At 54.9% G+C, this 19,715-nt stretch overlaps 8 protein-coding genes across 8 annotated transcripts; 2 read left to right on the top strand and 6 right to left on the bottom strand.

Annotated features, from left to right (window-relative positions):
* Positions 1-184: 184 nt before the first annotated feature.
* On the bottom strand, positions 185-2,282 carry Z520_10820 (uncharacterized protein; the record flags this gene model as incomplete). The annotated part of the gene is made up of 7 exons (XM_016781312.1): positions 185-395; positions 447-788; positions 839-1,506; positions 1,568-1,651; positions 1,720-1,827; positions 1,890-2,037; positions 2,113-2,282. The coding sequence occupies 7 exons, from the start codon at positions 2,280-2,282 to the stop codon at positions 185-187; spliced, it is 1,731 nt and encodes a 576-aa protein (XP_016627524.1).
* A 1,255-nt stretch (positions 2,283-3,537) lies between these two features.
* Positions 3,538-6,756, bottom strand: Z520_10821 (uncharacterized protein; the record flags this gene model as incomplete). The annotated part of the gene is made up of 1 exon (XM_016781313.1): positions 3,538-6,756. One exon carries the CDS (start codon positions 6,754-6,756, stop codon positions 3,538-3,540), a length of 3,219 nt encoding a protein of 1,072 aa, XP_016627525.1.
* Positions 6,757-8,062: 1,306 nt separating this feature from the next.
* Z520_10822 (uncharacterized protein) lies at positions 8,063-8,838 on the top strand (the record flags this gene model as incomplete). Its single annotated transcript, XM_016781314.1, has 2 exons — positions 8,063-8,101; positions 8,164-8,838. 2 exons carry the CDS (start codon positions 8,063-8,065, stop codon positions 8,836-8,838), a joined length of 714 nt encoding a protein of 237 aa, XP_016627526.1.
* Positions 8,839-9,038: 200 nt separating this feature from the next.
* Positions 9,039-9,494, bottom strand: Z520_10823 (uncharacterized protein; the record flags this gene model as incomplete). The annotated part of the gene is made up of 1 exon (XM_016781315.1): positions 9,039-9,494. One exon carries the CDS (start codon positions 9,492-9,494, stop codon positions 9,039-9,041), a length of 456 nt encoding a protein of 151 aa, XP_016627527.1.
* Positions 9,495-10,157: 663 nt separating this feature from the next.
* Z520_10824 (uncharacterized protein) lies at positions 10,158-12,347 on the bottom strand (the record flags this gene model as incomplete). Its single annotated transcript, XM_016781316.1, has 1 exon — positions 10,158-12,347. One exon carries the CDS (start codon positions 12,345-12,347, stop codon positions 10,158-10,160), a length of 2,190 nt encoding a protein of 729 aa, XP_016627528.1.
* Positions 12,348-12,681: 334 nt separating this feature from the next.
* Positions 12,682-14,902, bottom strand: Z520_10825 (uncharacterized protein; the record flags this gene model as incomplete). Its single annotated transcript, XM_016781317.1, has 7 exons — positions 12,682-12,894; positions 12,966-13,367; positions 13,524-13,893; positions 14,035-14,193; positions 14,350-14,474; positions 14,593-14,686; positions 14,754-14,902. 7 exons carry the CDS (start codon positions 14,900-14,902, stop codon positions 12,682-12,684), a joined length of 1,512 nt encoding a protein of 503 aa, XP_016627529.1.
* Positions 14,903-16,133: 1,231 nt separating this feature from the next.
* Z520_10826 (uncharacterized protein) lies at positions 16,134-17,774 on the top strand (the record flags this gene model as incomplete). Its single annotated transcript, XM_016781318.1, has 1 exon — positions 16,134-17,774. One exon carries the CDS (start codon positions 16,134-16,136, stop codon positions 17,772-17,774), a length of 1,641 nt encoding a protein of 546 aa, XP_016627530.1.
* Positions 17,775-18,111: 337 nt separating this feature from the next.
* On the bottom strand, positions 18,112-19,158 carry Z520_10827 (uncharacterized protein; the record flags this gene model as incomplete). The annotated part of the gene is made up of 1 exon (XM_016781319.1): positions 18,112-19,158. One exon carries the CDS (start codon positions 19,156-19,158, stop codon positions 18,112-18,114), a length of 1,047 nt encoding a protein of 348 aa, XP_016627531.1.
* Positions 19,159-19,715: the final 557 nt, after the last annotated feature.

Here is a 19,715-nt window from a genome sequence, read left to right on the forward strand (position 1 = left end):
CAGCAGCACCATAGTCCCCCCCTTCCATATTTGTACCACTTCTCCATGCACCGCCCATGACTTTCGCTCATCACCTCTCATCTTCGCATAGTCGGTTAATTGTGGTGTCCGGGATTCCACCTTCGCCGGGACGAACATGACCTTGAAAAGGCCGGTGTTGATGCTACACAATCCAATTCCACACCTAGAGTGAGCGCGAGACGTCAGCGATGAGAACCATCGAGTGGACGTGGCCGGTGGAGGAACTCGCCTTCTGGATGAAATTCTTGGGCGCTGGTTCTGGCCAGACCTCAGCATCAATGGCTGCCTTCCCAGTCCAAATATCCGCTTCCGCCGGGTCGACCACCTTCGTCCTCTTGAACACTTTCCAGAAGATGAGGAGTCCGAAAAAGATGCTGGCAGAATTCGTCAGCATTCCCCCAGGCGGTGGCAGGGGCCATACGTACGGCACGGTGATGTATGTAGAGATGAAAGTGTCGGTATCCCAAGGGGTAAAAGAGTAAAACCCATTAAACAGCATAAGGATAGAGAAGAACACAATGGTTCCCCAGGCCAGGTAAGGCTGGAACGGTGACTTGAAAGCTAAGTCGTCTCGACTTACGCCTTGCTTCTTCAGCGCTGCGTAAAAGCGGACATATGTGATGCAAATGGTCAACCACGAGAACATCGAGACGAGGGCGGAAATGTTTGCTAGCCAGATAAAGACCTTGACCGGTCCAGCGGAGCAGCTGAGATATGTCAAGGCAGTTATCACGGCTGTACACCCGACGGCATAATAAGGAATCCCCCTGGAAGAAGTTAACATCCGCGCCGGAGACAGCATTGTTTGCCCCTCTACCTTTGAGAACATCGGAGGAAGAATTTGGGTGCGAAGCCCTGTTGAGCCATGACCAGCAAGTAGCGACTGCCACTATACAAGCATGCATTGGCCGCAGAGGTCGCCGAGCTCAAAATCACAGCGTTGATGATGGATGGGAGGACTGGGATGCCGGCTTTCTTGATCGCAATGACCCAGGGCGATCCGGCCGCACCCGGAGCGCCAGTCGCCAGCGCAGACAGGAGGTCAGGATCATTGTAGGGGACCAGGAGTCCCACAGCCAGCGATCCGAGGACATAAAAGAAAACAAGTCGCCAGAAGACCCGGCGAATGGCTTTGGGAAGATTCCTCCTTGGATTCTTCGCTTCTCCAGCGGCGATGACGACAGCCTCGATACCTCCGAAGGACAACGCTCCCATGACGAGACTGAAAAAGAGGCCGAGGAACCGTCCTTCGGCGCCCTCGGCGACAAAGGTATTCATGGCTCCGGGGTTTTTCCAATATCGAAAACCGATTCGGTCATGATTTGGACCGCCGCCTAGGTCCAGAACCAAGGACAGTATCAGAAGCCCAACGATTGTGACGATCTTGAGGCTGGCGAACCAGAATTCCGCTTCGCCATACAAGGAGACGGCGAAGAGATTGAGGAATAACAGGAGCACAATGATGATGCTGATCCATACGGCGACCTAATCTAGGTTAAGTCCTGGTCGAGTACCAATCTTTAGCTTCTTTGAAACAGCAACTCACGTTGATAGTCGTATTCCAATAACCGATGATGACGGCAGCTGCTGAAATCTCGATGCATATGGTTATTGCATAATTGTACCATCCCTGCCGATGGAAAGTAAGCGACAGCGTAACGCATGGTATACCCCCACCTAAGTACTGCGGGCACTCACATTCCATGCGACCGCAAATCCTAGAGCTTTATCGACGTAGCGGGACGCAAAGCTAGGAAGGGCCGCCGGCATGGGTAGCCAGGTGGTCATCTCGCCGAGGCATTGCATCTGTAAAGACGTTCAACTTGGGCTCATCGCAAGGGAGGGGATTGAAGAGGCGGCGGACGTACTGTTCCAAAAATTGCCACACCAGAGATGGTATATCCCAGAAAGATGCTGAGCGGGCCAGCAGCAGCCAACGCTCTTCCAATGCCCAAAAATAGCGCTGTCCCAATAGAGCCGCCGAGACCCATGAACTGGATGTGTCGGGCTTTGAGTCTGTCACAATGTCAGTCAGGCTCGGTAGTCGAGGTCTCAATTTCCCATCCTCTCCACCGCAAGGGGCCGACTAACCCTCTGGCAACGTAGCGGTAAGTCTCGGCTGCGTGTGCATCGCCGTAGAGCTCCGCTGCTTCGGTAAGATGGACCGTGCCAGTGTGCTCGGTGATTGGGGCGAGTGCTCCAGCCTCAATCTCGGCGTCCACGGGTCGTTGTTTGACCTCGAAAGATTTTTTCTCTGACATGGTGAAGCCTTTCTAGGGAGATCAAAGCTGTCTTGCCAAATGGTCAGGGTGGCCGACCTTGATGATATATAGAGATCTCGCCGTGAGAGGCGAGAGAACAGGATACGCCATGGATGTCCAGCCGACGACCGTGTGAATGGCCAGCGACCTCACTAAAATTTGTGCTATCAAGCATTTTGGATGTCTGTGCCAAAGACAACTGCACTTCTCATCACACTAAGGCGTTTAGCACTTTTCCACATCCGGTACTGAATCGCCGGTTGGGGACGGCCTATTGTGACATGCGGGATGAGAGAAAGCCGGCTAAGACAAGAATGCGATGTTCTTGCGCTAAGTTCCCTGCACCAGCGACTGGGTTTATCGACCATCCTAAATCTTGACTTTTCGTTAGTTGCCAGGAACATATCGGTATATTGCAAGCTGCTGTCTCCACTCTTCGACCCACCGGATATCCTGGGGACCTGGGGTGGTCGTCTGCTAGTGGTGATGAGCAGGGCGAGGCTTAACCGAGAAGACGATGATAGGTCCAGCTGTGTTGTGTGGTCCACCCTTACAACCGGGCATATCTTTCCTAGATCGTATCACTAGCGAGGATCCATCTTCCTCCGACATTGAATTCGTTGTGTGCATCCGAACCTCCCTCGAGTACATTCTAGGCCCGTGTGAGATAAGAAGATGCAAGACACTCTTGAAGATTCACGTAACGACGCACTGGGTACCGATGTCGGGGTTGCTGGCAAGTGTACCTAGCGGAACCTATCGCTAGCCGTGAGCAGTGGCCGCGACCTCGTTTCAAGAATATCTATCTTGTGTGATCCAATACTGCTCGGGTTGAGGTCCACCAACTCGCAGAATCTCAGCCGAAGTGGATTGTTTTGCAGGCGAAGCGCCGAGTACCAGGGTTGTGAGCTCGTCAAAAGAAGAGTTGTGCCAGTAACGCGTCCACAGCTTGCCGCCTTTGTGTGGTTATTCCTGTGGATCTACCACCTGATTCAATGCCCTACGGCAAATCAAGGGAAGGGCGTACCAACAGTCGAACGGGAGGGACAGGGAACAGGACTGTCAAGGGAAGGAGGGTAGCAAGAAATTAGATGGGAAGATATGCCGTTAGGAGATCTTGGGACTGTTTCATAGGATCTTCAGCGTACGCTTTGTGCAAACTTGCTCTATGCTTGATCTATGCATCCGCATACACCCCACAAACACGATTGAAACAGCGCCAGGGAACTTTTATATAGATATATGCATGCGCCTTTTAATACACCTCAAGCACATACCTCCCCTCGTCCTTCAACTTCATAATCTCCCTGGCAGTATCGATCTTCTTAACTCCATTTGCCTTTGCGTCCTTTGCGATGGCCTCCTCGAGCACGTTGGTGACATCGGGGACAGGCCAGGTTGGGCCACACAGGTAGAATGCGCCGTCTTCTTTGATGTAGGCCTTGACGATGTCGTCCAAAGTCTGCCTCATGCGGTCCTGGATGTAGATCTTGTGGGGCTGGTCGCGGCTGAAGGCCCGGCCGAGTAAAGTGATGACGCCCGCGGCCTGGTACGCCTCCCACTCCTCGCCGTAGCAGTACTCTTCGCGCTGGTGGCGGGAGCCCATGTATAACAAGACGGAGCCGATTTCCTTGCCCTGCGCCTTCTCCATGGCGCGGTGCTGGACGAAGGCCCGGAAGGGGGCCAGACCCGTGCCCAGACCGGCCATGATGATCGGCTGGGTCGATTTTGGCGGCAGCTTCATGACGCTGGGCTTGACGCTGACGGTCACGGCGGCGCCGACTTTCAGGGCTGAGAGATATTTGGTCGCTTGGCCGAAGCGGTCGCGGCCCTTGGGGTCGGTCCAGTTCACCACCACGACCATGAGCGCGACCGAGGTGGGCGTCACGGCCTGGCACGACGCGATCGAGTACTCGCGGCGCTTCATCGGCGAGACGATGCGCGCCACGTCGTGGAACGACGGGTGCGCCGAGGGAAACTCGAGCAGCACGTCCGCGAACGTGACCGTGTCGACCTCGGCGCGGCGCTGGAACTCCTTGTACCCCTCCGGCCCGGCCAGCGTCAACAGGTTCTTCTTCTCGGTCTCGTCGTCGGCGAAGTCGGCCAGCGCTTCGTAGAATTTTTTCGGTGGACGGCCGAAGATGTCGATGTTTTGCATCAGCGCTTGGTAGATGGTGCGGTTCTCAAACACGTTGGGGTCGTCGCGCGAGGCGACCTCCACGACATCCTCGGCGTTGAGACCGTACCATTTGATGAACTCCATGACCTGATCGTGGTCGTTCTCGGCGTGGATGCCGAGCGCCTCGCCAATGTCGTACTTGAGGCCCGAGCTGCCGAGGTCGAATTCAATGTGGAAAATGTTCCGGTCGTACGTCAGGGGTGTCAGGCGACGGTTTTCTTTGACGTGGACCGTGTATGTCTTGACGGGCAGGTCGGGTCGAAGCACGCTTGAAGCATTGTAAGCTTCCTTGAAGAGGAGGCCTTTGGCTGCCTTTTGCCAGCTACGAAGGAGAGACGGTGGCTCCTCTTCGGTCTTGTCGAACGAGGTGAGGCTGTTGGGCGAGATGTTGGTGGGTAAAGCTGATTTTGCCTCTTCCAGTTCGGCCCATTCCTTGGGCACCTCGATCTGGCGCAGGGTCTTCTCGAGGTCAGCCGCCACTTGTTTGAGCGTCTCGAGATCGTTGTTGATCGTTGCAAGCTTCTGCAGACCGGTCTCTTCGGAATTTCGCAACGCGACCCGGAGAAAGGCGACTTGAAGTATCAGCGATTCAAGCTCGGGGTTTTCGGTGGAGAGAGCAGTGTTGTTTGAATTGATCAGATATAAGTGGATGCCCTTCTCAGCGATCGATTTCTTGAATACTGCAGGGAGTTTCTTCTCCACGTCTTCGTCTTTGACACCTGGTAATAGGACAATGATGCTGCCCCCTTGTTGAACAGATCGAACCACATTGATTTGCTCCAACAGCTTGACATCTGTAACCACAGCGGTATTGGCGTAAGTGATGGGATATGCAGCATCCAGGCTTCTGGGAGATTTTCGAATATCGACTCGGTGGATACCTCCCTGTATAGAGTTGTCGTGGGTGGTATTCACCGTGACGTTCTGCGCCGATTCCGTAGCTAAAGCTTCCGCTAGGTAGGTGGCTGCAGATGCAGATGGTGCGTCATCAATGTTCCAGAAAGTGTACCGTTGCACAGAGTTGTCCAAAAATGTAGTAATGCCCTGGTCGTCAGCAGCCTTGCCCAGGAGCATCTGGAAGAGCGACGAGATGGACGACGGTGTCCATCGTTCAGCCCGGGCATATTTCAGCTCCTGCACTTCCGGGTGGCCATGACTTGGCATTCCATACGAGACAGCAGCAAGCACATCCTCATAAAGCTGGGAGTGGACACCGGCCTCCTGCACAGCCTGCGAGTCAACGACCTGACCGAGGACACCAATCACTCTGACGCCCTTGGGAATGAGCTTCAAAAACTGTTCCTCTGCGAACGGTCGATAGAGTCGAACATTGATGGCTCCAACCCTGCTACCGGTTTGGGCCAGCACCGACGCCGCCTGCGCAGCTAGCGAAGTCTCAACCGAGCCGAAGGCAACCAGGACGACCTCGGGTTGTTCGTGACCGAAATACTCGAATGGTCTGTAGTCCGTTCCAAGTTCATCGTTGAGGGCCCGGAGAGTTCTCAATGCTCTACCCTCGGTGTTCAAATTCTTCCTGTCCTCATCCGCGATGGAGGACAGGATCGAGCTGTATGCGCTGCCCAACCCTGACTTGTCTAGGATGTCAATGACCCTTGTGGTTTCCCTCCCGATCCTCAGGCCATCGTAGACATGTAGCGTGGGCAGATCGTGAGCAAGCAGAGTGGCAAGCAGCGACATATGCTGTGTCTCGTATGCGGATTGGCTAGCAACCAAAGCTAGACCTAGATCTTCGGCAGCGGACAGAGCAGAGACGTAATCTGAAACCAGACCTCCGTTCTTGTCGCCTTCGTAGTCGAGTGCCGCCACATGAGCCACGAATGGGTTGCTGACGGAATAGAGCAGGGACAGCTGGTCTAGAACGGGTCGCAAGAACTTCAGCGCCGACGTTGGAGCCAGAAGACCTTGTGGGATATGCCTCTTCTTCAAATCGAAGTCCTTGGAGAACATGTAACCTAGAGCAATTGATCCTGCTCCGTTTCGAATCTGCATAGGTTGTACCCCAGTGGTGTATCCATTGATATTCGCCTCTTGTGCCTGTGTCCAGGATTTTGCGGCGATGTCGAGATCAAATGTCTCCGGGGAATAGGAGAAGATCTTGTCGGACAGAGCATAGGCGACCTGCTGGACGAGAATCTGGGCAGTCACATAGGTAGGGCCAGCGATCGAGGACAGGGACGGCGCTTGACCAAAGGGGAGGTTCCTCGAGGCACGCGAGGCCATCTTGGAGTCTCTCTCCGGCGCTGGTCCGTTGGAAGAGGGTAGTTCGAGACGCATAGTTGCGAGCTTTGCGAGCTTTGCAGAGAAAAGAGAGATGAGGAACGAGAAGAGGCAAACTTACCTTGGAGGACGCATTTACAATGAATAGACCGTCGTGGGCCGACTGCCGACCGAGTTCCATGCACCTCATTATTTTTTTGAATTGCGTTATCGATCGGCAGCCAGAAAACATGCAGTCGGAGGGCAAAATTTGTGGAGGGTCGATCACGCCATTCGACTAGTGCAGAAAAAGAAGATCTGGATCACTGTCACGTGGCGCAAGGCTGAAGCCCGCATCCACCAATGAGCGGCTCGCCCGTTTGCCCCAACTGAGGTGCGAGGCTGAGAGGGAGTAGCGCTCGGTCTTATTGGTATCACCACGAAGAGTTGCGGACAAGACGAGACTGCTGGTCAATTGATCTTCCGACATGATACAAGGGATGGTTTCACATTTAGAACCGTCCTGGAAAGTGGTACTCACGTGACGTCTACCCGGAGCCTCTCTGATCGAAGTGCGATTACCCACATCTGAGGACCTGCTCTCCGACACTTCTGCGCAGTCTGCATGATTGAAAGATGGCGTGGAGGAGTTATGACGGTACATCTGTATCCGTTAAGGTCATTTGCAAGAACACTGGTCGTGTTTAGTCATAAGAAGTCCTCGCCAACCAGCCCCGACGAAGAGCAGATAGATAAGCTGTGCAGGTATCATGGAGTCGTTTCGAGAGATGGAGAGTAACCAGAGAAGGGGTCAGCAAAAAGCCATTTGCATTTCATGACCGTTAAGACGCAGGAATGGCACAGTGGTCGTTGCCTCGTCGTGGCTGGTCGGCCAACAAGGGCGAGGACGGAATGTCGCTACATGAGCTTTAAAACCTCTCAAGTATTCTCCGGATGATATAGTCACTCAGGGCTCTAGGGTGCGAGACATCCGTCGTCCGTCCGAGAAATGGAGGAAGAGTGACTCCAGATAGCTGATGTTATCTGCCTATCTGCCTCAAATGATTGAATCAATGTAGGGGACAACGCGTGTTTGTGGCCAAGACCTTCTAACCATTTCGGGCATAGCTTGTCGCGACTCTGGTTGCTGCCTCGGTTGGAGCTTCGGAGCCGTTGCAAGGCTGTCCACGCATTTGTCAAGCCTCGCCGCGTGTAACGGATGCTGCCGGCCATTCATCTCGTCCGGCCGAGTTGGTGCGCCTAAAGTCTCTTCCAACAGGACTTCAAATAGTATTAGAAGGCAAGGGAAGGGAGTTTCTCAGGTCCTGAAAGTCACGACCACCCACCACTCAACCATCTTTGACTCTGCATCAATTCTGAAACAATGGCAAAAGCTCTTATTCTCGGCAGCACGGGCCTCGTGGTATGTCTCCCATATCCATTCATCACCTTCAGTGGATGCCTGCTTGCTGACATCTGGAACAGGGTTCTTTTATCCTGTCAACTCTGAGGACAAATCCGTCTTCTCAGTTCTCCAGCATTGAGGTCATCGCTCGACGATCTCCGCCAGTTGCCACAGGCCAATCCATCCCGGTCAATGAGTTTGTCGAAAAGGATACCTCAAAGTGGGCCGCTCATATCTCGTCGTTGTCCCCGCCAGCTTCTGTACTATTCTGTGGCCTCGCCACGACTCGTGCTGCCGCCGGTGGGTTCGACAAGCAGTACAAGCTCGAGCACGACTTGAATATTGAGCTGGCCAAAGCTGCCAAAGAGGCCGGAACAAAGACTTATGTCTTGATTTCGGCCGGAGGTGCCGACCCTCACTCGTACTTTGGATATCCCAAAATGAAAGGCGAAATTGAAGAACACGTCAAGGCCCTGGACTTCGATCATACGATTATTCTTCGTCCAGGGCTTATCCTTGGGAAGCGTCAAGAACACCGTTTTGTGGAGGGCCTCTTTCAAGGGATTGCATCGGGACTAGGTAAACTCCATCAGTCCCTGAAGCATGCCTGGGCCCAAGATGCAGAAGTCATCGCAAAAGCAGCTATTGCCGCAGCCATCAAGGCTGAAAAGGGAGAGGTCAAGGACAAAGTGTGGGTGCTCGGCCAAAAAGAGATTCTTCAACTTGGACTCAAGGAATGGAAGGCCGCTCAGTGAGGTGTTTTTGTGGGAGTAGCGGCTGAAGTGTAGGATAAATTGGAAAGTGCAATGATACCCAACTCTGCGTTTGAAGGATCAGGCGACGGACTCCGTCTGTTTTTTGATGATGAGTATGCCCACGCTAGTATGTACAACGGCACCCGACTGCCGTAGCTCTTCTTTCGGCGGTTTGAACGAGTCCTGCACTCTCGGCTATCTCAAACGCTCTCTTCGCCTTTTCCCGCTTCTCCTCCACCTTGTCTCCCACCTCCGCCTTCCGACATCTTCTTCTTGGCCCCTCCCTCCTCTTCTGCTGTTCCTTGACTGATTTCTGGATTGGCCGGGCTTGCATCCAATGGATTGACTTGATTGCCTTCTCCAGCTTTCCGCTTGGCCTCTTGAGGGTCTGTGATATTGGGATCGAAGGCGGCTTCCTCGTTGGCAGCAGAGGTATCATCGGTCCCCGACTTGGAGTACTCCGACGCCTCAGGATTCATCTTGTCGCGGTCTAATTGTGCATCTCGCTGAGGATGAGGGTGGCGGTCGGGGTCTTGATCTGCAGCAAAGGCACGGGGCGTTGTGCTGAAGGCTCGAAAAGGGGAGTTGGCTGGAAAGAGCGGACGTGCGAGCGGACGTGCGAGGGATTGGAGGCTCCGAGGGAGACGAGGCGGCATTTTGAAGCTGTGGAGGGTCGCTGTAGATCAGGATAGAATAGCTGCTCCTCAAGCTCCTGGGGTGTTTTGTCGTCACAGGTGCTCCTAGATATATTTCAATGGCGCTGCTTTGTTAGAAGTGCTTTGGACAGTGGATGAGAGATTGAACGAGAGGAGTTATGAAGGATAAAACCAGCAAAACCTCGTCATTCATGCATCGACTTGCCGCAACTCGCGCTCGTCATCTCACAGGCGAATGCTTTGGGCGCAGATCAATGATGCCGGGCCTTTGAGCCTGTGACGGCGGTGCCTACCTAGTGACGTCATGGGGGTAACGTGTCGCGGGTCGCCATGCCGTTCCGACTTGGTACATTTGGCCGTCACCTATTACCTAGGTACCTAGGTAAGTATCTTGACAGCGAGCAGGTTGTTGACGGACCGTCGCCCATGCTCCTTCACCGCTGCCGTTATCCAAGGGACTCGGACGGGAAAAAGGTCGAGGGCGTATCGCACCGCTATAAACGCATGTTACCATCGGGCTACGGAGAATAGTATCCAACATGTATGCAAAGCTGACCCCCTAACCTGGTCATTCTCCGCCATCCCAAAATCTTTACCGGAGATTACACATCTAGACCTTTTTTCTATCGCTTTGACCACATTATACGATTTAACAAGCACAGCTCAACAGTCAGGGACGCTGACTGGGATGTGAAACGGCACGCTTGTGGCCAGTCCGCTCAGACTTGTCTCCTTGAACTCGTTCCTCATCCCCCTGGCAGTCAGGCGCATGGCACGGATCGCATCATCTAACCTCACCTTTTGTGTGCCGGTTTCACTGCTGAGAGCAAGGTTGGCGCTCGAGATAGCCTTGACGGCACCCAGGGCATTCCGCTCGATGCAAGGCGCCTGGACAAGGCCGCCAATGGGATCACACGTGAGCCCCAAGTTGTGCTCGATGCCAATCTCCGCAGCCTGTTCGACAGCCTCTGGACTGGCACCCATGCACGCCGCAAAGGCGCCTGCGGCCATGGAACATGCGACCCCGACTTCTGCCATGCACCCGCCCTCAGCGGCGGAGATGGTCGCGCCCCGCTTGTACAGCATGCCGATGGCGGCGGCGGTGAGCAAGAAGGTCGGCACGTCACGTTCTGGATCGTCGCTGATGAATTCAATCGTGTACTTGAGCACGGCAGGGATGATACCTGCGGCGCCGTTCGTAGGAGCCGTGACGATTCGTCCCCCAGCGGCGTTGGTCTCGTTGACAGCAATAGCGTACGCGGTCAAGTAATCCATGGCGGGGAAAGTGGTGCGACGCTTGGGAGGTGGTGGAATGGGATGATCGAGGGCGCCGTGGACGCGGGGAGCCCGTCGCAGGCCCATGGGTTTTTGTGACGGAGTCACCATTGCGGCTGTCGGGTGGGGTAGGGAAGCATTGGCCGTGTTCGAAGAAAGGGACCTCGCGCGGTCGTCATCTTGGGCTCCTTGTGTGTGTGAAGGATAGAGACCTCTCGTGAGCCGCCTGTACAATGCAGGAGCTCGTCGATGCAGCTTCAGCGAGCCCGGCAGGGTCGAGTCGAGCGGAGCCTGGACGCCTTCGAGGATGCTTTCGTCCATGACTCGCCAGATGCGAAAGAGCTTCCGATATATTTCTTCCTCGGAATTCCCGTGGCTCTTTTCGTTCTCAAACACCAGCTGCGCAATAGTCAGGTTGTGCTTGTGACATAGTTGCAACAGGCTGGCAGCATTGCGGAAAGGGTAGCGAGGCTGACGAGAAGTCGTAGTGGTGCCGTCGTCTTCGGGCTCGATGTCTCTTGGACCGCCAGTCGAGGCGGGCGACAGGGCGTTCCCAGTGTCCTCCGGACCACCAATCTCAGACACGCCGGCACCGTTATTCAGGAGTTTGACCTCGGGCCCGGTCTTCCGATCGCCAGCGGCATCAGCGCGACGGATCTCCTTGTAGAACATGTTTTCGGACAGATCAGCCGGATGATGTCCCGCATCTTGAGTGACCAGATCACGAGGGGATTCTGCGGCAGAGCTGGTTGGAGGCAGGTCCTGACCGTCTGCATTGTTGTTTGGGGCTGCTGCATGGTTACTAGAAAGGGCGCCGTTGACGACAAAGCCGCCACCAACACTAAACAGATCGTTGGTCGCCAGCATGTCGCCCTGGTCATCAAACACCATCAGCCGCATCCCGTTGCTGTGCAAGGGCAATTTCTTGCCCCACTCCCAAATAAAGTCGCGTTCATAGTCAAAGGCGATCTCCTTGCCCTTCTGGTGGGCCGGAAGCCCGCGACCCAGGAAGAGCTTCTTGGTCTCCTTGATCTCGCCGAACCGCTTCGGCACATACGAGGTATCGACCGTCTCGACGTCCGCGCTCTCCAGGCCGAGAAGCAGGGCTGAGGGCGTCATATGGCCTTCGCCCGTCAGGGCCAGGCTGCCGTAGATGGCCACGCGGATCTTGTGGACCCGGTGCAGTAGGTTCGCTTCCACGAGGTCCGCGACAAAGATGTTGCCGGCTCGCATGGGCCCCACGGTGTGGGAGGACGACGGGCCAATGCCGATGGAGAAGAGGTCAAACGTCGAGATGACGGCGTGTTCGTAGTCCGCCTCGCTGTACGTGCCTCCAGCATCTTCATCGTCGTCATCATCCGTATATCGCCTCTGCGGTGTTGTGCTGAACTGGCGGAAACCGTGCGCCCCCAAGAAGATGAGTGGACGTCTGTTGGTGCATTGAGGACGACGCTGACAACCCCGGGTTGTTGTAGCGCGGCCATATCTTCCGGCGCCGATCAGCTGGCCGCGCTGGCCCAAGGTCGAAGTCCCAACAGCTCGCCGCAGAACAAACCTCTGCCATCCTGTGCGCTTCATTGCCGCAGGAAGAAAAATCTACAGGGGAACGAAACGATGCTGGCGACGAGCTGGCTCATAAAGGCAAAAGTACCTAGGTAAGGAAGAGTAATTATTTACTTTTATGGCCCCATCATGATAGGGTTAGCAGATGCTCTCGGGGATTTTATCCTACACGGGGATGGTACATATAGCCCTGAGCCTAATGACCCCAGTCCTTATACGGCGGAACTGTCCATACACACGGACCATATTAAAAATCCCCACCCCGGCCATCACAAGGGCATGCGGCTCCCCACCATCCTGCCTCAGAAGGGAATGCCATCTTATTTACTATTGCCCTTATACTAGGTAATCAAATCATATATCGGAAATCAGGCAATTGTCGGTCCGTCTTGCCTGACATATCCAGATCTTCTCGCGGTCCGTCACCCACCACGCTCAGTCGTCTCTGGCTTTGTCCATGACGCCGATTCCTCCGCGCGTTTTCCCAGACGTAATATACAAGGAGACAAGCAAGAAACCAGGAGCCCAAGGCCAACCCCGAAAGCGCTGCCTTGATGCCGGTCTAAAGAAAGACAAAAAGATGTCAATGGCCCGAGTTTTGTAATGTTCCGGAAGCAAAAGGGGTCGACTTACTGTATATCTGGGAGCCTGGCTGGGCTTGAAGAATTGCGGGCCCGCGATGTTGCCGACGCAGTAGGCGATAAACAAGGTGGAGCTGGTGACGGACCGCTTGGTGAAACCGCCGACGTTGGAGCTCACCAGACTCAATGAGAGGGGAATGTTGGCCACGAAGGCGCTCGCCAGACACAGCCCGCCCATTCGCGCCGCGCGACTTTTGCATTGGTAGACCATGACCATGCCTGCCGTGGCGGTGAGAGTGTTGTTAATCATTAGCCCCAGCCGGACTGACGGAAGGAAAGTGGCCAAGCTACAAGTCAAGGCGATGAAAACGAGCTGCGTTGCTCCGATGGACATCTGAACGAGAAGGGCTTTCAGATCTGAAAACCCGAATCCTTTGACGACAAGGGCTGTGAACTGAACCGGTCGTTAGCATTCTTCGTCAACAGGCCACGACGCATGCACACAACCCAAGAAGTGAACGCCCACTAGAGGGGGTAAAAAAGAGTATATCAAAGGGTCGTATAAAGTGACAGTGCTAGATCGGGAGAATAGGGCGGACATGGGACTTACGCTGGTTAATCCACCATTGGCAAAATTTACCGAGACAGTATAGAGAATCAGGGGCCAGATCTGCGGGTCGGTCAGGGCGTCGAAGACCTGGCTCGGAACGAAGTCGTCGTTGTCCTTGAACCCCGTCTTGTTCTCGATCGTGCGCTTCAGGGCAATTTGCCGCTGCTTCTCGTCCAGGAACACGGCTTTGTCCGGCGAATCCGGGAGGAACAAGTATAGAACCAACGCGTAAATCGAAGTAATACTGCCGAGGATGAGGAAGAGCACACGCCAGTGCGTGATGGCCGGCATGTGGATCTTGCCGATGCCGTACGCAGTCAGGCCCCCAAAAATGTTTGCGAGCGAGTTTCCTACAAACCAAGAGCCTTGTCTGTTTGTGTCGTTCCGGTTAGTTTCGTAAGAACTGGGAAGGAGGTAGTCTTTTGACTAGCGACTTAGGTTGAAAAGGGAATCGCGGCTCCCGAGAGACCGGGAGAAGAGCGTGTGCAGAAAGTTCTGCCGGGGTTCTTACCGCAGAGGTTGTTCTTTGCGTGTGTAAAACATGCTGATGATCAAGGCAAATCCGGGGGCAACGGCCGCCTCGGCCACACCAAGGAAGAAACGCGCCGCCATGAGTCCCCCGAAGCTGTGAACTGCACTGTGGCACATGAGAATGCCGCCCCATAAACACCTGCGTTGCATTTATTTTACATTAGTGAGGGAGGTTGCGCTTTATGCTTGAGACTGGCATGCGCGCAGTTGAAAAGGCGGATAGTTGGAGAATCAAGATGCGCATGGGGCAGCAGGTAGACAACAATCCGGATTCATATGAAGAGAAATCTCGTACACAGTGACGGCGAGGTATTTCCCCGTGGGGAACCGCACAATGAGGTAGGAGCTAGGCCAGCTCCACGCGAGGTAGCCAAAATAGAAGACGGCCGAGCACCAGGAGTATTGAGCGCCGTGGAGGTCCTGGGAATAGAAGAAGCTGTGTCAGTGCGCGCAAAAGCTTCTGCAGAACAACAAGAAGGAATACAATGCATGGATCCGTTCAAGGGGTGCGCAAATTGCGGCGGTGCCTCCCTCTTACCAGATCTTGCGGCAGCCCCAACAAAGTCGCATAACTAAGGGCCAGTTTGTCCAATAGTTGCAGCATGTAACAGAATGTCATCAAGGGAATCAAGCTGAGAACCCAATCTGGTCAGCCTTTTTTGGGGAAAATTCATTTCGAAGGCCCCAGTCACGACTGACCAGAAATCAATCTTTCTCAAGACCTCCCTCGACTCCGACGGCGATACGGCCAGGCTGTCTCCCTCTTGAACCCCCGGGATCTCTTCAGGGCTCGGGCTGCAGTTGAGCTTGACTTCCGAAGAAATGGTGTTGTGTTTTTCCATTGTCATGTTCGGATTGTCCGTCCTCAATCGAGAGAGAAGAGAAAGAAGTAGCCTCATCTTCTAAACGCGGACTGTGAATAGCGCACCGCCGGTGATAAATAGTGTTTTTGGCAACAAGATCTGTAATCACTACAGGGCGGGGTCTGCTGAGTGAGTCGCGCGGAGCCTAACATCGTCAACCGGGATCTTGTACTTCCCAGCTCCCTAATCGTCTCCCATCTAGAGTTTCGAGAAGCCGGGCTTGGCGAGCATTGTCGACGACAAAATAAATACGTATCGAGTAATTCCACCGTCCGGCGGATCCGACTGGGATTCAGCTTAGCTAGCTGATGTTTACAAGCCCTGATCTCTGTTAAAGGCAAGGCTCTGCAAACCGTGAACGGCGCGAGCAGCGGTGGTTCGGAGCCCCGGCACCTCCCCTCCACACCGGTCTTATCTCTTTTCCTGTCTTCTCAGCGAAACCCTTTAGCAGCGAGCAACAGGGAAGAGACGCTCTGGCCCCACTGCAACGTTTCCCTTGCCCTCGGGCCTCAGGGCAGGGACAGTATGTAAGCAGAGCTGCAGGAGCCTAGACTCGTTTACAACAACCACCCGGTCCACACAACTCCCATTGATAGGATCGGGTATCACACACATATTGAGCAAAAAGTCAAAAGAGGGGCGGGTCAGAGACGGTGTTTCGAGCAGATGCCGGGAGTGGATATGGAATATGACCGTGCAAAGAGCCTAGAGATTAACGACCGCCGCGGTCAGAATATCTTCGGCCTCAAATTGTTGAAACTCTCAAGAAACAGTTGGGCAGCCGCCGTAGGTAAGGACAGCATAAGCGATTCGCTTCGAGAAGGAACAGCGTCTCAGTCTGAATTAGGGAGGTGCATTTGGGGCTTACAAGAGCTGTTCAGGGATTCCAGCACTAGAGTATCAGGTAGACAGTGAACCCTCAATTCACACTGACCCTCCTCATCCTCACAGTCCAGCCCTGAACATACCTAGGTAAGGAGGAACGCAGCTCCGATGACAGATATGCGTTACGCCATCCACTGTCCTCTGCCTCATGGCTCCAATGAGAACGGCGAGGGTCTACGGATATATGCCGAGATAGACATGCGTATGAGAGGCCTCATTGGAGAATGCGTCTCGCCATCTCCGCAGTGTCAGATCCATCTCATGATCCGGAGACACGTCATGACAACACAACTGTTTCTGATATATACCATGAATAGTCGCTGAGCTGCCCATGAAGTACATCGGCAAAGCCCGGTTTCAGAAAGAGAAACGAGAAGAGGACAATCGCTCGGGCCCCTCCCATCAAATCTACAGCACAAAGGTGTGCACAAAGGTGTCCCTCAGCTCCATTCCCAACTGGACAGCCATGCCTCCCCCGTATCCCGAGATTCTAAAAGTGCGCTATTCCTCCGACGACTCCTCGCTGCAATTCCCAGTCCATAACCCAGCGACCGGCGAAGTGATCACCAATCTCCAAGCAGGGACGCCCGCTCAAGTCGACGCCGCCGTCCGCGCCGCGCAGAAAGCATACGACAACGACTGGCGGTGGCGCTCGCCAGCGGATCGAAGCGCCTTCCTCTTCAAATGCGCCGATGCACTGGAGCCCCACAAGGACGAGCTGGCCGAGTTGCTGTGCTTGGAGAACGGCAAGCCCAAGCAGGATGCTCTTTCGTTCGACATCAGCTTTCTCGTCAACATCTTTCGGTTCTTTGCCAGTATCTGTGACAAGCTGCCCGGCGAATTCCACCAGCGAGGCAGCGTCAACGCGACAGTGATCTACGAGCCGTTCGGGGTCTGCGCGGGCATTCTGCCCTTCAACTGGCCGCCAATCCATTTTGGGGGAAAGACGGCTCCAGCCCTTGCGGCGGGGAACGTCATGATCATCAAGCCCGGAGAGCAGGCTCCCTTGACGGTGCTCAGGATGTGTGAGATCATCTCCCAAGTCCTGCCCCCGGACGTGATTCAGGTTGTGCCAGGCCTCGGGCCTGAAGTCCCCACGGCACTGATCAAGCACGACCTCGTAAAGATGGTGTCATTCACAGGCTCAACTGTGGCCGGCGCAAAGGTGGCCGAGACAGCCGCGAAGACAGTGACGCCTGTGGTGCTCGAACTGGGTGGTAAGAATGCCTTCGTCGTCTTTGACGACGTCGAGAATCTTGATCGTGCAGTCGGGTATGCCCTCGAAGGAGCATTCTTCAACAAAGGCGAGGCGTGCACTGCATCGTCAAGAATCTTGGTTCAAAAAGGGGTGTACAATCAATTCTGCGACAAGCTCGCTACTGGAGTGAAAAAGCTCAAGTCCGGAAACGGTCTGGACCCGACCACCCACCTGGGACCACAGGTCAGCAAGGCACAGCAAGAGAGGGTGCTTGGCTACCTGCAAAAGGCCAAGGATCTCGAAAAAGAAGGAAAAGTCAAGATCGCGGCCCAGGGTCAGCTGCCAGACGACCCGGCCTGCAAGAACGGCTTCTTCGTGCCGCCCACCCTGATCACCGACGTGAAGAGGGACATGGTTATCGCCCAGGAGGAGATGTTTGGCGTGCTTGTGACGGTCACACCGTTTGAAACGGAGGACGAAGCCATCGACATTGTCAACGAATCCAGATACGGCCTGACGAGCATCGTCTTTAGCCAGAACAGCGACCGATGTTGGCGCTTCTCAAAGAAGGTCGACGTCGGGCTGGTCTATGTCAACAACTACTTCCGGAACATACTGGGGATTCCCTTCGGAGGCGCCAAAGAGACCGGGTATGGGCGGGAACACAGCATTGACACGCTGAAGGAGTGGTGTCGCGCAAAAGTCATCACTCAGCCGAGCGGCTTCGGCGAGATCCCCAGCTGGAGGGCAGTCAAGGAGGTATTGGGAGCGTGATGCAGGCATTTGAATTGCACGACAAATCTTTCGACAAAAAGTCTTAAGTCTGGGTCTCTTCCCAATTTCCGATTGATGTGTGGTGGGCGTACACGTCAACAAACAGTATGGTAAAATATCAAGGCCTTCGACATGTAGGTAGTACTGACATAATGCTGGACAGCCTGAGTTCACCGGCTGTTTCTTGATATAGGGTCATATAGGGAGCTAGTGCCACGAATAGCGGCCCTTGGCACAGTTTCCGATGCGAGTGCAGCTCTCAGCGGTTTTGCTTCTCCTTAAATACAACTTTGGGATTGGTCCTCTATCACACAGTCGAGCACCGGTGACCTTGCGCTCAGTACTCAAACCTCTGTCCGACCAGCTTCTCGCTCAGCTCCCACAGCTGCTCCGCCAGTTTCGGATTCTGCGCCCACGCCGGAGCCTGCGCGATCTGTCCGTCGCTCAAGTAGATGCCGCTGCCGTCCTTGACGTTGGCTGGCGCGAGGGTATCGTCCAGCCCTGCGACCAAGGACGTGGCGCAGCCCTGATCGACGGTCTTGAATTCGGACTTGAATTTTTCGACAATGGCCGCGAGGGCCTCGGGCGGGTACTCGCGGCTGAGCTCCGTCATGATCGCGCCGGGGTGCAGGGCGAAACTCAGCACGCCGTACTCTTCGTACAGGCGCGCGGTGAGCCCGAGCGCGAACAGCACGTTGGCCGACTTGGATTGCCCGTAGGCCACGACGGGGTTGTACGTCTCATTGAGCTCGACCGGTCGGCCGGTCGCTGCCAGGGCCGCAAAGTCCGGTTGCTCGGCCTTGGGCAGGCTCCCGATCTCCTTGTCAAAGTTGATGTCCGAGAATCGAACACCGCTGTAGGCGACGCCGCGGGACGAGACGTTGACGATGCGCGTGCTACCCCTGGGGCTGGACTTTGCTGCCGCGAGGATCTTGGGCATGAGCAGGTTCGTCAACAGGAAGTGGCCGATGTGGTTGGTGGCGAATTGCAACTCGATCCCTTCCGGGCTGAGTGTTCGAGTCGGAATACTCATGACCGCGGCGTTGTTGAAGACGATGTCAATCTTCTCGACCTGGGCGTTTGAGATGATGGCATGGGCAGCGCTGCGGCACGACTCCTGCGACGAGAGGTCCAGCGGAACGGCAATGTACGTCGTGTCCGGCGACTTGGAGCGCGCCTCGTCGACGATCTCCTGGATCTTGGCCGGCGTGCGGCTCGCGAGGATGAGCGTCTTGGGCGCGTGCGCGCTGAGGATCTCGACCATCTTGCCCCCGAGCCCGCCCTTGTTCACCCCTGTGATGAGGATGGTCTTGCCCTTGATCGCTGGAGCGAACATCTCTGCCACGGATGTCCCTGTGGTCGAAAAGTCAAAAGAGCGCGCCATATTGTTGTTGCTTGTGCTGGAACTGAACCGTCTTGGTACTCGGAGAATCCCTTGCCCAGTGAGTTTCGTTGGCTTTGAGTGAATGCTCGACTCCCAGGACCTGATCGCAAATCGACGCAAGACTTTGCAGAATCTGCTGTAGAAACCGTCCATTTCGTTCTTCCCGCTCCAGCCGAGAGATACATAACCTCTTATACGGGTACCCGAGTACTTACCTAGGTAGGTCCCCTATGACAAGGTCTGTTCCCGTCTACTACCCTTACAATGTTGATATGCTTCTTCACTGCATAACAAGCACCAATAGTACCCATTTCCTCCATAATAAGCAAGTGAATTAGCCTAACGTAGACAAAACAAGGCTGGAGAACCCCCTCCCCCCCCCCCCCCCCCCCCCCCCCTCTTCAAGTGGTTGTCTGAGGCACGTCGCGGAGTTTGGCTCAGCCTTCCAGGCTACCTCCGGGCGCGAGGGTACCTAGTACATAAATCCGAGGCTTCATGGCCTTTAATCCCCAGTCCCATGTCATTCAGTTGCATTAGGATGGGGAATCGGGGCGGCT

Source organism: Fonsecaea multimorphosa, assembly GCF_000836435.1.
Source record: "Fonsecaea multimorphosa CBS 102226 unplaced genomic scaffold supercont1.33, whole genome shotgun sequence".
Lineage (NCBI taxonomy): Eukaryota > Fungi > Ascomycota > Eurotiomycetes > Chaetothyriales > Herpotrichiellaceae > Fonsecaea > Fonsecaea multimorphosa.